Raw genomic sequence first — 12,327 nt, forward strand, 5'->3', positions numbered from 1 at the left:
TTCACCACACACACACACACACAGAACAGTCAGTAAAGTGATTAATTTCTGGAATTAATGCAGTGGTTATTCCAAAAACATGACTTTTACTGTAAACATATATATTATCTGAGCTTTTGAATGAGATTCTGAGAGATTTCAGTTTTCTTACCATTGCAACAGATTATTCATTATCAGATGGATGTTTATTAAAATCTGATGCATTTGCAAAAAAAAAAAAAGAAAAACTGTTAAATACACAGAAACAATCTTCTCAGCCTTTACTTGTGCGTACATATGTTTTCTTTTTCTCTCTGCATTTATTGCTTTTCTGAGCTATATATATATGTACAGACAAAGATTTGCTAAATGTTGCTAAAAGAGGCAGATTCAATTCAATACATGATTTGTATTGAATTATTTTTTTTTTTTTTACAATTAGCCCAGTGAGCAAAGATATTACTTTTAATAAATCAGTCATGTTTTACCTCTCTTCCTGCAGCATTTGAAAATCAGCATGACTGTCACTAGCAGATATGCACAAGCTGCCAGCACAGAACTGAGTATGCTGAGGACAGAGATCTGAGATTCTGAATGAAACACTTAAAAAGAGAAACAGAAGCATTTTATCATGCACTGTATCTGAACAAGAACATATGAAGAAATAAATCAGCTCATACATACAGCTGTGTTCATCTGAGACTCCTCTGACTGAGATCCAGCTCTTGGGTGACTCTCCCTCGTTGGGTGTTTGCAGTAGTAGAGAAACCCTCATGTGACTTTGAGACAGTGGTGATGGTCGTCTCTGTAGTTTGATTCTGGATGAGTGATCCATCTTTATAGAAATCAGCTCTGAGGTTTGCTGGAGTTGTATGTCGATATAAACAGTGCAGAATCAGATGATCTCCTTCAGTCACAGGATGAACAGGACTCTCCAGAATCACACCAGCTACAGAAACAGAGCAAACATGCACTGATCGCATAAATAGTTTAATTATTTAAATAATTACATTTTTGGTACCGCTTCCTCATTGAGTGTTTTGTCCACTGATGATTAATCAACCTGCTTCCTGCATTCATTGTAAACTGATTGTGAAATGATTAAATACAGGAACACAGACTCACAGTGTACAGTGATATTAACAGGATGATGTTTCTCTCCAGATTCAGACTCACACCAGTACACTCCAGTGTCTGATGTGATGGTGGAGCTGAATGTACATGTAGATCCTCGACGTAATGATGAACAATCTTCCAGCCGTCCACCGTCTGTGTATCTTCTCACTCTCCATCCAGTAGAGTTACTCTGGTCCTCACAGCTCAGGAGAGAGAGAGGCAGATGTGAAGTGTTGAGTTCTGCTGGGACTGACGATCAGAGAGACTGGAGGAGAAACACCTGAGAAGACAATTACTGCTTCAGAGTTTCAGATTTGAGTATAGAAATTCTCTTTATTAAGTTGTGTTTGAACCCACCAGAGACCCATAGCAGCTGTGTTGTGCTGTGCTGGTGTTTATAGACTGGTTTCTCTCTCTCTGCTCTGCACGCATAAACTTCCTGTGTGCTTCAGAGCAGCAGAACTGACAGTGTAGTTTCCTCCTGCTCCTCTGCTGCTGTCTGACAGCAGATCATAATGATCTGTAAACCAGAGAATGTATGTTGAATGGTATTTTGGGCTTGAATAAAATCAGCTAATCAGATGTTACCACATGAAGCACATTATAACGGTACCTGCTGAGACAGTTAAAGTGAACCAGCTGAATGTCCAGCCTGTAGAGAAGCTGTGTGAACCTCACAGATCAGAGTCACTGGATCTCCTTCAGTCAACCAGTTCTGTGGAGAAACACTTAAAACTGCTTTGGGAGCTGAAATAGAGAAATCATTCATTAATAACATGTTAAACGTGTGTTTGTGTGTGTATCAAGAGATGATGAAGCTCACCTGATACTCTCAGTGTAACTGCATCACTCATTTGTGACCAAGCGTGATTCTTTTAATCCATTACAGGTGTATTAACTGCGTCAGACTCAGTAACAGGAACTGAGTGTGTGTTCCCTGTCGATAACTGAAAACACTGAATGAACCGTCTTTATACCAGCTGTATCTCCAGCTAGTGACTCCTTCACTATATATGTCACATCTGAGAGTGACTGTCTCTCCTCTGAACACATGTTGAGCAGGTTTAATGGTTACTGTGGGTTTTGGTCTTTCTGTACAATGACAACAATTCACAATGAAATAATGTAATAATTTAATACATAAAAATAATAAAATGTGTACTTTGATACTTTCCGTATATTGTCACTGCTACTGGTTCACTGTAATCCATGTCATATCCTCTTCTTCGTGCTCTGCACCTGTACTCTCCTCCATCAGAGACTTTCACAAGATTGATTGTTTTAGTTGCAGCTTCAGTAGATTCAGGGTTTGAGTCTTACTCCAGAGGAAACTCCCATCCATTCTGTGACTGAATCAGCGCACATCTCAGAGTAACTGAGTCTCCAGTGAACACTGAACTCTGTGGCTCAACAGTCAGAGTTGCTTTAGCAAGACCTGTCAATATAAAGTTAGTGCACAGTAAAAAAAATAAATAAAATAAATAAATAAATAAATAAATAAAAATAACAGTGTTAAATTAACACTCCCGGTGTTTATATAATCCACACTCAGAGTGTTAAAAAAGAAACACTGAAGCAGTGTTAAAGTTAATGAGAATTAGTTTAGTAATTGAGTGATGATTGAGCATTGTTGAAGAACACCTGCTGTTAACAAACTGAATCACTGAAAGAAAGAGAAACAAGAACAGAAAAAAGACGAGCAGACAACTGACTTCTGCCACAGCCATAGATGAAATCAATGCAAGATAAAAGAAGACATTAAATCTCTCAAGATCTCGGCAGAGGATGATTTTACAACTCTGCAAACAGCATCACCGGCTTCACACATTACTTACAAAATTGACTTAAGACGTTGAGGTTTTAGTTTTGTTATCAATTAAGTTACCATTATTAAGGTAAGTGTTTGTTTAAGTTGGGCTCTTGACACTTATTTTAAAATGCTAGAATTCCTTTGGTTGTAATAACTGTGTGCTTATTTGCACATGTTTGTTATAGCAGTGCATTCTGGGAGCACCAATCAAAACTCATCCATGGTTCCCAGCATGCTGTGCTGCATGAATAAATTATACATCTTGGTATTTTTTTCTTACTATTTGCTCTTGTTTTGTTATTTTTGTTGTGACTTTTAGTAGCATTTTTGTGACGTTCACAGATGATCTGTTTATCTGAATTATGTTGGTTGTCACCATTGTTGTGATTCATACACTGATTATTGATGTGTGTATGATAATACAGTAACAAATGTTTCAGTCTAAACTACTTTTAAAAATCTTTCAGATTATTCATAAAACTGTTGAATCAAGCACTTTGTTCCATGTGCTCACTAACAAAATTAAGCATTAAGCCAATCAGTGATTATGCTCTAAACAAAATTAGTAATGAAAACCACTTAAATGCTGGTGATTTTTTTTTTTATTGAAACATAACCATCAACACCAGATTACCGCAAAAAACGTGTAAACAAACACACAGTTATGACAAGCCAAACAATTTTAGTGGTTTAAAGTCAAGGGTCAAGAGCCCAACTAAAGCAAACACTGACCGCGATAATGGTAACTTCAAACAAAACTAAAACATCTAAAGTCCATCTTGTTTGCAATGTGTGAAGCTAGTGATGCTATTTGTGGAGTTGTAAAATCATCCTCTGCCGAGATCTTGAGAGATTTAATGTCTTCTTTTATCTTGCGTTGATTTCATCTATGGCTGTGGCTGAAGTCAGTTCTTGTATTTCTGCTCGTCTCTTTTTTTCTGTTCTTGTTTTTCTTGCTTTCTGTGATTTAGTTTGTTAACAGCAGGTGTTCTTCAATAATACTCAATCATCACTCAGTTACTAAACTAATTATCTCATTAACTTTAAAACTGCTTCAGTGTTACTTTTTTTAACACTCTGAGTGTGGATTATATAAACACTGGGAGTGTTAATTTAACACTGGGGGTTTTACTGTGTGTGATCATGAGTTATGAAAAGTTTTCAGCAGAAGATCACTGGTAAATCATTAGTGCATATTGATTTCTAAGAAAATGGAAGAAATAAAGCTACAAGCAGCAATTACAGGAACAAGTTTGATGATCATTCCTTCAGTGTATTGGAAAGAGTTCAAGGACAACAAATGTGCAAAGACCATCCTAGATGGGTTTCTAACACAATCTTTAGGTTAACAGCCCAGAGTTTGACCTTCTGTGCCACACCACCAACATCTATGGCAGCAGTCAAAGAAACATGTTTCCAAAGTTTTGCTTACAGCAGTTTACAGTAAAACTAAAAATGGGCAAAGCGAGGTCAACAATAGAAAAAACTAGTATTAGTTCTGAAAGCTTCTTATTTAAACATTATTTAAACAAGTCTTTGTTAGAGTATCATTTGGTAATGTTGAACAATCAAAAAATATTTTGTGAAACCTGGTTTGATGATTATATGAGACAATTTTGTTTAAAAAGTGATAAGAATTTTGGGGGCCAAGCACCAAAATCATGTTGCCTGTTTTTGTGCTTTACTCCTTTGAATCCTTTGGCTAAAAAAATAATTCATATCCTGATTATAATTTCATAATATCCTGAAAGATCATTTCAGTTTCTGCAGTCTTGATCATCAGACAAAATATTTTGGCAACTGTTTTTGTTTCTTCTTTTCATTATTTTTTTTTAACCACATAAGAAACACTTAAAACTGCTCTGGGAGCTGAAATAGAGAAATCAGTCATTAATAACATGTTAAACGTGTGTTTGTGTGTGTATGAAGAGATGATGAAGCTCACCTGATACTCTCAGTGTAACTGCATCACTCTTTTGTGACCAGCGTGATCCTTCTGTCTCTGATCCTTTACAGGTGTATTTACCTGCGTCAGACTCAGTAACAGACCTGAGTGTGTGTTCCTGTTGATCACTGGAAACAATGGTTGAACCTTCTTTATACCAGCTGTAGCTCCAGCTAGTGACTCCTTCACTATATATGTCACATCTGAGAGTGACTGTCTCTCCTCTGAACACATGATGAGCAGGTTTAATGGTTACTGTGGGTTTTGGTCTTTCTGTACAATGACAACAATTCACAATGAAAATAATGTAATAATATAATAATAGAAATAATCAAATTAGCTGTTTTACTGGATAAACACAGTTAATTGCAAACCACAGATGCAGGTTAAATACAAGCAATTTGACCGAAATGTTGTCTTTAGCTGTTATTTTCACCTATATAATGTCTTATGAATCATTTGAGGAAATATATTTGCTGTGTTTTGGCACTGCTATTGGTCCACTGTAATTTCTTCCTCTAGTCACAACACACAAATAACTTGTTAAAAAGGTGTATTTAATAAAAACATTCCTTTTCACAGCTAGTTTGTAACAGTGTAGAATCACTCAACTGAATATGTGATGAAATTCACTCACCTTCAGTTTGTGCAGAGTGGATGCTTGAAATCAGCACTAAAACACAGAGAAAAACTCACTAGAATGTGAACATGGAGCTGATATTGTGTATTTTACTTGACTATATTCTTCCTTTGCTGCTAAAACCAAGTTCACCCGGCTGCAGCCTGCAGATCGAGGCGGGGCTACATCTGGAACGGGGCTGCACGTGTCGCTCCGCCCCTTACCTACTCTGATTGGTTCAATCGTCTTTCATAGACATACATGATAGGAAATGAGTGCGTAGTTGGTGTAGAACCAAGTATGTTGTTTAAAAAGCTAAAAAACGCTGTGCAGTTTTACAAAGCCTTCATTATAATACACAGTTGTTTATTGTTAACTTGACTCACTATGTCTGATTTATTGAATCACGAGATGTTAGCTGCTGCAAGTTTCATCTTCTGGACCAGTCGAATTCACAAATGAATCACTGGGAAATTCTAGAAGCGCTTAACGTGAAAGTACGTGGCTTAATGCATTAAAATGGTGTTTTAAAAAGACCAAACTCAGTAAACAAATTATTAATAAAGCATTCTATTCACAGACAAGCAAATATGAGCCCAGAATACAATCGTAACGCGTTTAATTACGCTTTAAGCATTTTCCTCCCATAACCTGCTTGTCTGTAAATAGAATGCTTTATTAAAAATGTTTACTTTTCTGTTTGTTCTTTTTAAAACACGTTTTAATGCATTACGCCACGTTAAGCGTTTTCCTTTTAGGCCAATGGTTTTCTATGGGAGGAAAATGCTTAACATGTATTTAAATGCATTGTGTTCTTATTCTGGACTTATCTGCTTGTCTGTGAATAGAATACTTTATTAATAATGTGTTTACTGAGTTTGGTCTTTAAAAAAAAAAAAAAAAAAAAAAAAAACTTTTTAATGCATTAAGCCACGTTAAGCATTCCAGCTGATTGAAAAGAATCAGCTCAATAATGGTCAGAAAATGGGTATCGGAGAAGATACCAATTTAATATATTAATTTAATATTAATAGATAATACTTTTTGAAGTTTATCTCAATATTTGACCGCAGTGGCTGTGAGACAACTGCACTAAAATAAGAGCATGATGCATGAAATTGCGTTCGTTACTATAGCAACAGATTACAGGTATGTCTTTCAGAATCATCACTGGCCGATAGAAATAAAAGTTTCTCGATTTCTTCACATAATGAGGAGCAGCATATTTTCCTGAAATTAAGGAGAGGAAAAGTCTATGCTTTGCAATGCAGTAAAGAAAATTAAAGTTTCATAAAAATTGAAATGGCACACAGCAGACATTAGCCTGTTGCAGATGATTATACGTAACAATAATTGTCTTGTCATGCTATATAAATTAAAACAATACTTTCTCATGCTCTGATGATATGAAATAATCAAATTTACAAAAATTATTTAATTCATAATTCATTCTTCTATCTGAAGACCTGATCCTCCCACTGTGGATAATAAACCCAATTAATTTATTAAATGTAGTTGGTTGTTCATCTGTTAGCCTAAAGATCAGTTTAATTTAGCAAAACAATCATTTCAGGGACATGGCGAGTTACAGGTTAATGTTTTATTTTTTCTTCTGTGCATTATTATGAAGGCTTTGTAAAACTGCACAGTGTTTTTAGCTTTTTTAACAGCATACTCCATCCTACACCAACTACGCACACATTTCCTATCATGTATGTCTATGAAAGACGATTGGACCAATCAGAGTAGGTAAGGGGCGGGGCGACACGTGCAGCCCCACCCCAGGTGCAGCCCCGCCTCGATCTGCAGGCTGCAGCTGGGTGCTTCTCGCTAAAACACCATAATTTTACTCTCACATGTTTCTCAGCCTCACAATATAGTTTTGTGTCAATATCTAAATAAAATATGCTGTTTTATGTCATATGCCATTAAAGAAAATGTATTATACACAGCAAAATCCCCAGTGTTAATTTAACACTCTGAGTGTGGACTCATATAAACTCTGAAGCAGTGTTGAATTAATGAGATAATTAGGTGATTAATTGAGTGATGATTGACCGTAATTAAAGACTGATAATATGATATCTGATAATAACAAGCACAATCGCCAAACGAGAAAATCACAATTTGTGTGTCACCATTATAGTGGTCAGTGTTTGCTTTAGTTGGGATCCTGACCCTTAAGCTGAAAACTTTATATTTTGTGTGGCTGTGATAAATGAGTTATAACAACCAGAGGAAAGATGATCATGTGGCGTTGATTATGTTTTGAACTAATTGTCATGTAGTTACCTGAGCACCTAAATTGGCCAAGATCTGGAATTTTTGGGGTAGTCAGACATCTTTAAAAGTTACTTCAACATAAAAAAAAAACAATAAAACGCTCTTTAATTTAGACACACAGACATCAATAATCAGCGTGAGCATCACAACAATGGTGAAGCATGTTGTAGCCAATAAAAACTCATCCATGGCTCCCATCATGCATTGTGGCATGAATAAATTATGAACTGAATTGTCTTTGTAACTTCTTTTATTCTTACTATATTCTTTATTTTTGCTTTTTTTATGTGGACACTTTAATAGCTTGTTTTGTGATGTTCAGAGTTGATCTGTTTATCTAAATATGCTGTTTGTCACCATTATTGAGATTCATACGCTGATTCTTGATGTGTGTGTGCCATAAAACATATTAACGACTTTTCAGGCGGGGTTTAGCTACTTTCCACTGAAAGAAGTTGGCAACACTTATAAAAATTACATTTTCACTGTGGAATAAAAGGTGTTATAATCAATAAAAGAAACATAACTCAAAGAGAAGACTCTAAATGAGCTCAGTGATTCAGGTCAAATAAGGATTACATTAAAACGACCTTCATCTCTCAATGTCTTTTGTTCTTGGCTTGTCTGTGTTATAACTCAATTACATCAGCCAAGCAAAGTTTTATGTTATGAAGTCAAGTGTCAAGATCCCAACTAAAGAAAACACTGACCACTATAATGGTGACACACAAATTGTGATTTTCTCGTTTGGCGATTGTGCTTGTTATTATCAGATGTCTTTAATTACGGTCAATCATCACTCAATTAATCACCTAATTATCTCATTAATTCAACATTCAACAAAGAAGCAGTGTTGAAGTTAATGAGATAATTAGGTGATTAATTGAGTGATGATTGACCATTATTGAAGACACCTGATTTTAACAAGCAGAATCACCAAAGAAGAAAATCACAATTTGTGTGTCCCCATTATAGTGGTCAGTGTTTGCATTAGTTGGGATCTTGACCCTTAAGTGGTTAACTTTAGATTTTTACAGACAGACAAACCAGAGGAAATGTGATTATGTGGTATTGATTAAGTTTTGGATTAATTGTCATGTAGTGACCTGAATACCTGAGTTGGGTTTTCTTTGTTGATTACATCAACAAGGTGAAAAAAATGCAAAATCAGACAGATGTTTTTAAAAGTTACTTCTACATAAACAAAGAGTTCTTTATTTAGACACACAGACATCAAGAATCAGCGTGAGCATCACAACAATGGTGACCATCAAAAAAGCATGTTATAACCAATAAAAACTCATAATTTTTGCTGTTTTTATGTGACTTTTTAGTATCTAGTTTTGTGATGTTCAGAGTTGATCTGTTTATCTGAATATGCTGTTTGTCACCATTGTTGAGATTCATACACTGATTCTTGATGTCTGTGTGTGCCTAAAATAACAAATCTTTTAAAAAGAAATCCGAACAGTTTGCAAGGAACCCTTACAAAATGTATAGCAAATACAGATTCTTTCATAGCAGCATCAAAGTTATTATTTTCATTTAAGGCTATATATCTCAGAGAAATGTCTCTGAATGAGCTCAGTGATTCAGGTCAAACAATGATTACATTAAAGCATAATCATCACCACCTGATGACTTTCACTCTTAGCTTATTTGTCTGTTATAACTAAGTTACATCAGCCAAACAAAATTTAATGTTAAAAAGTCAAGGGTCAAGATCCCAACTAAAGCAAACACTGACCACTATAATGGTGACACACAAATTGTGTTTTTCTCGTTTGGTGATTCTGCTTGTTAACATAAGGTGTCTTCAATAATGGTCAATCATAACTCAATCAATCACCTAATTATCTCATTAACTTCAACACTGCTTCAGTGTTACTTTTAACACTGCTTCAGTGTTTATATGAGTCCACACTCAGAGTGTTAAATTAACACTGGGGATTTTGCTGTGTGTGGTAATGAATTGGACAGCAATACGCCGTTAGTAATGGAGTTGGTCAGACACAGTTTTTGAATCCTTCGTATGTTTCGTTTTGTGGAAAGTCCTTTTTTTTTGAATGAATGAATGAATTTTGTATAATTTGTATCTTTATTTTAATTGTTGTTTTGTTGAGCAATTATTGAATAAAATAAATAAGAACAGGAAAAGGAACGCATCGTAGAATGAAGTGCGTCACCAAATGCAAACCCACTCCATGCTTCTGCAGCCTGGAGAAAAGGCCAGAACATATGACAATATTTAACTTAAGTTATTATTATTATTATTGCTTTCATCATCATAGCAGAGAGACAGTTTGATCACAAGCAGAGTAAAAAGAGAACTGTGTACTAGTGAACATCTAGTTAAAGCATGTGTGCAAAACAAACCAACACAACTGATTCAACAAACATTATTACAAAAAAAAAAAAAAAAGGTTGACTGACCAAAACACAACAGAGTGCATTTCTCTTTCACATCCAGAACTGGACACTTACTCCCTCAAGCTCATTTTTACTTATATTTCATGGAAATCATTTGAAAGTCTGAGAGCAGCATGAAAATAATCCAGGAACACTAAATTACTTGATCCTGTTCACAATATAAAAACAATTAAAATCCACTGAAATACATCAAGAGGAAAGCAGTACTCACGGAGCACAAGATGAAGCTGACTGAGCTCCATACTGACCGAATAATGACAGACGGTTAAAGACTCAAGACTTCCTGATACCTACAGTCAACATAATGACTCATTAAAGACATACAAATACACCTCATGTGTTAGAGAAAAAATAATAATAAGAATGTTAATATTCTTGTAATATTTTCAGATAATATCACACTGACTAACATGCAAGTTTTTGACAGAAATGTTGTCATGATTCAGTATCACACTGAACAGCATCAATCTGCCATAATATTCTTGTATGAACAAGGAAAATTACACAATACATTGACAGATCTTTATAATATGGTATTATCTGTATTTATAACTTACCTAATTTTATGGAAGTAAAGAAGCAGAAACTAGTGATCAGCTGCTGCTCTCACACTGGTTAATGTCACCGAGCTCAAACAGAGCAAACCTAACCACAAAAATGAGCTCATGTCCATCTTTTTCTATTTTATCAGACCTCTGACACTGATGGTGCTGAGTTTGGCTCTGATATATTTGTACCTCTGAACATAGAATCATATTCATACACCAAGACAAGGGATTTAATGATTCTTATGTCCGTTCCAACAACAAAGACTCAGTAATGGATATACAAAAGTGCCATACAACATGACAATAGTCCATGTGCAGCATGTTGTCTTTCTTGGTTCAGTACCTAAAATCTAGTAAAGGATCCATTAACCTTCTATCTAAAGATGTTTAATGGCTTTTAACATATTAAGAGCCACGAAAGAAACAAGACTCTTAAGAGCCATTTGTTCTGTTCATTTCATTAGTGTAACAAATCTGTTAGTTGCTAAACTAATCTTTTTACTCTGGTTAAGCGTAACACTTCAAGTAACACATGTACTCAAGGGTCAAGAGTTGACTGGAATTATTAACTATTGCACACATAATTAGCTCAAACAGACACATGCATGCACCACACTAATTATCATCAGTGGACAGCAGTCACACAGTAGGGTCACGGCAGTAACTGACAATTTAAAGAAAATTACTTTCAGGCTCATTTTAAAGAACATTTTAAATATTTTTTTTTTTGGAATGAATTAAATTGTATAAATAAATTCATGATAGATATTATTGACTTGGAGTGACTTGACTTCAAACATGGGGTGCACAAAGTATTTGTCTGGGATTATTATATAATTTAATAATTTATTATATAATATAAATATAATTTTTGTGAAGAAAATTGTAAGAAAAGACGTTAATCAATGGACATCACATGTACCCTAAATTGCAGAGACTGAATGTGAAAGATGAAGTACTGTATAGAAAGATAAAACAGTGTGAAGAGAAGCTCACATCAGTGGGTTTCAGATCTGGTTTTATTCTTGCTTCATGCAGAATAACATAAGAATCATAATCAGTGTTGCTTGCAAAGCATCAGGATTATTACTGATCATACATGCGGTTCATGTATATATATATATATATTATATATATATATATATATAATATATATATATATATATATATATATATATAAAAAATCTCTAACTTTATTACAGTTTTTCTCAATTGCTATATAAAAAGCATTACATTAGGCACAACCATTAACACTATTCTTGTGTTTCACAACTCTACACATATTCAGCTCTTAACAAATCCCAATGTCACCACAACCAGCAGTTCTCACAGTGTGAACACTAGTGTGCAACTTTTGTACATGCCTGTCAGAACCACAGGATGTGTAAAAATAATCATGTGTGAATACATTTGCTGCTGTGAAAAAGAAAAATAAACATGTTCAGGAATTGATTCAAACTTGATAGTATTCTTCGGTAGCACTTTATTTTACAGTACGTGTACTCCCCTGGTACATACATGGCAAATATCTTGTACCTACAAGCAAATGAGTGGTAACACAAGGTGCTTACCTGAAGTGTATGTACATGGTAACAAA

The 12,327-nt window shown here is 34.9% G+C and overlaps 1 protein-coding gene and 1 pseudogene across 1 annotated transcript; both read right to left on the reverse strand.

Moving 5' to 3' along the window:
* Positions 1–463: 463 nt before the first annotated feature.
* On the reverse strand, positions 464–1,403 carry LOC122147625 (annotated as a pseudogene).
* Positions 1,404–1,978: 575 nt separating this feature from the next.
* Positions 1,979–10,809, reverse strand: LOC109069307 (leukocyte immunoglobulin-like receptor subfamily A member 3). Its single transcript, XM_042770716.1, has 5 exons — positions 10,740–10,809; positions 10,394–10,472; positions 5,488–5,523; positions 4,851–5,123; positions 1,979–2,187 (listed from the first exon to the last, which is right to left on the reverse strand). The coding sequence occupies exons 2-5, from the start codon at positions 10,422–10,424 to the stop codon at positions 1,979–1,981; spliced, it is 549 nt and encodes a 182-aa protein (XP_042626650.1). The 5' UTR covers positions 10,425–10,472; positions 10,740–10,809.
* Positions 10,810–12,327: the final 1,518 nt, after the last annotated feature.

This window comes from Cyprinus carpio, chromosome A15, assembly GCF_018340385.1.
Source record: "Cyprinus carpio isolate SPL01 chromosome A15, ASM1834038v1, whole genome shotgun sequence".
Taxonomy (NCBI): Eukaryota; Metazoa; Chordata; class Actinopteri; order Cypriniformes; family Cyprinidae; genus Cyprinus; species Cyprinus carpio.

What these genes read in the sequence shown, in the direction of transcription:
- LOC109069307 (XM_042770716.1), bottom strand. Translation starts at nt 10,424, where the DNA reads ATGGAGCTCAGTCAGCTTCATCTTGTGCTCC. An exon ending in TCAGCTTCATCTTGTGCTCC is followed by an intron (nt 5,524 to 10,393) that starts GTGAGTACTGCT and finishes TCTGTGTTTTAG; the next exon opens with TGCTGATTTCAAGCATCCAC. An exon ending in CCACTCTGCACAAACTGAAG is followed by an intron (nt 5,124 to 5,487) that starts GTGAGTGAATTT and finishes GTCATTGTACAG; the next exon opens with AAAGACCAAAACCCACAGTA.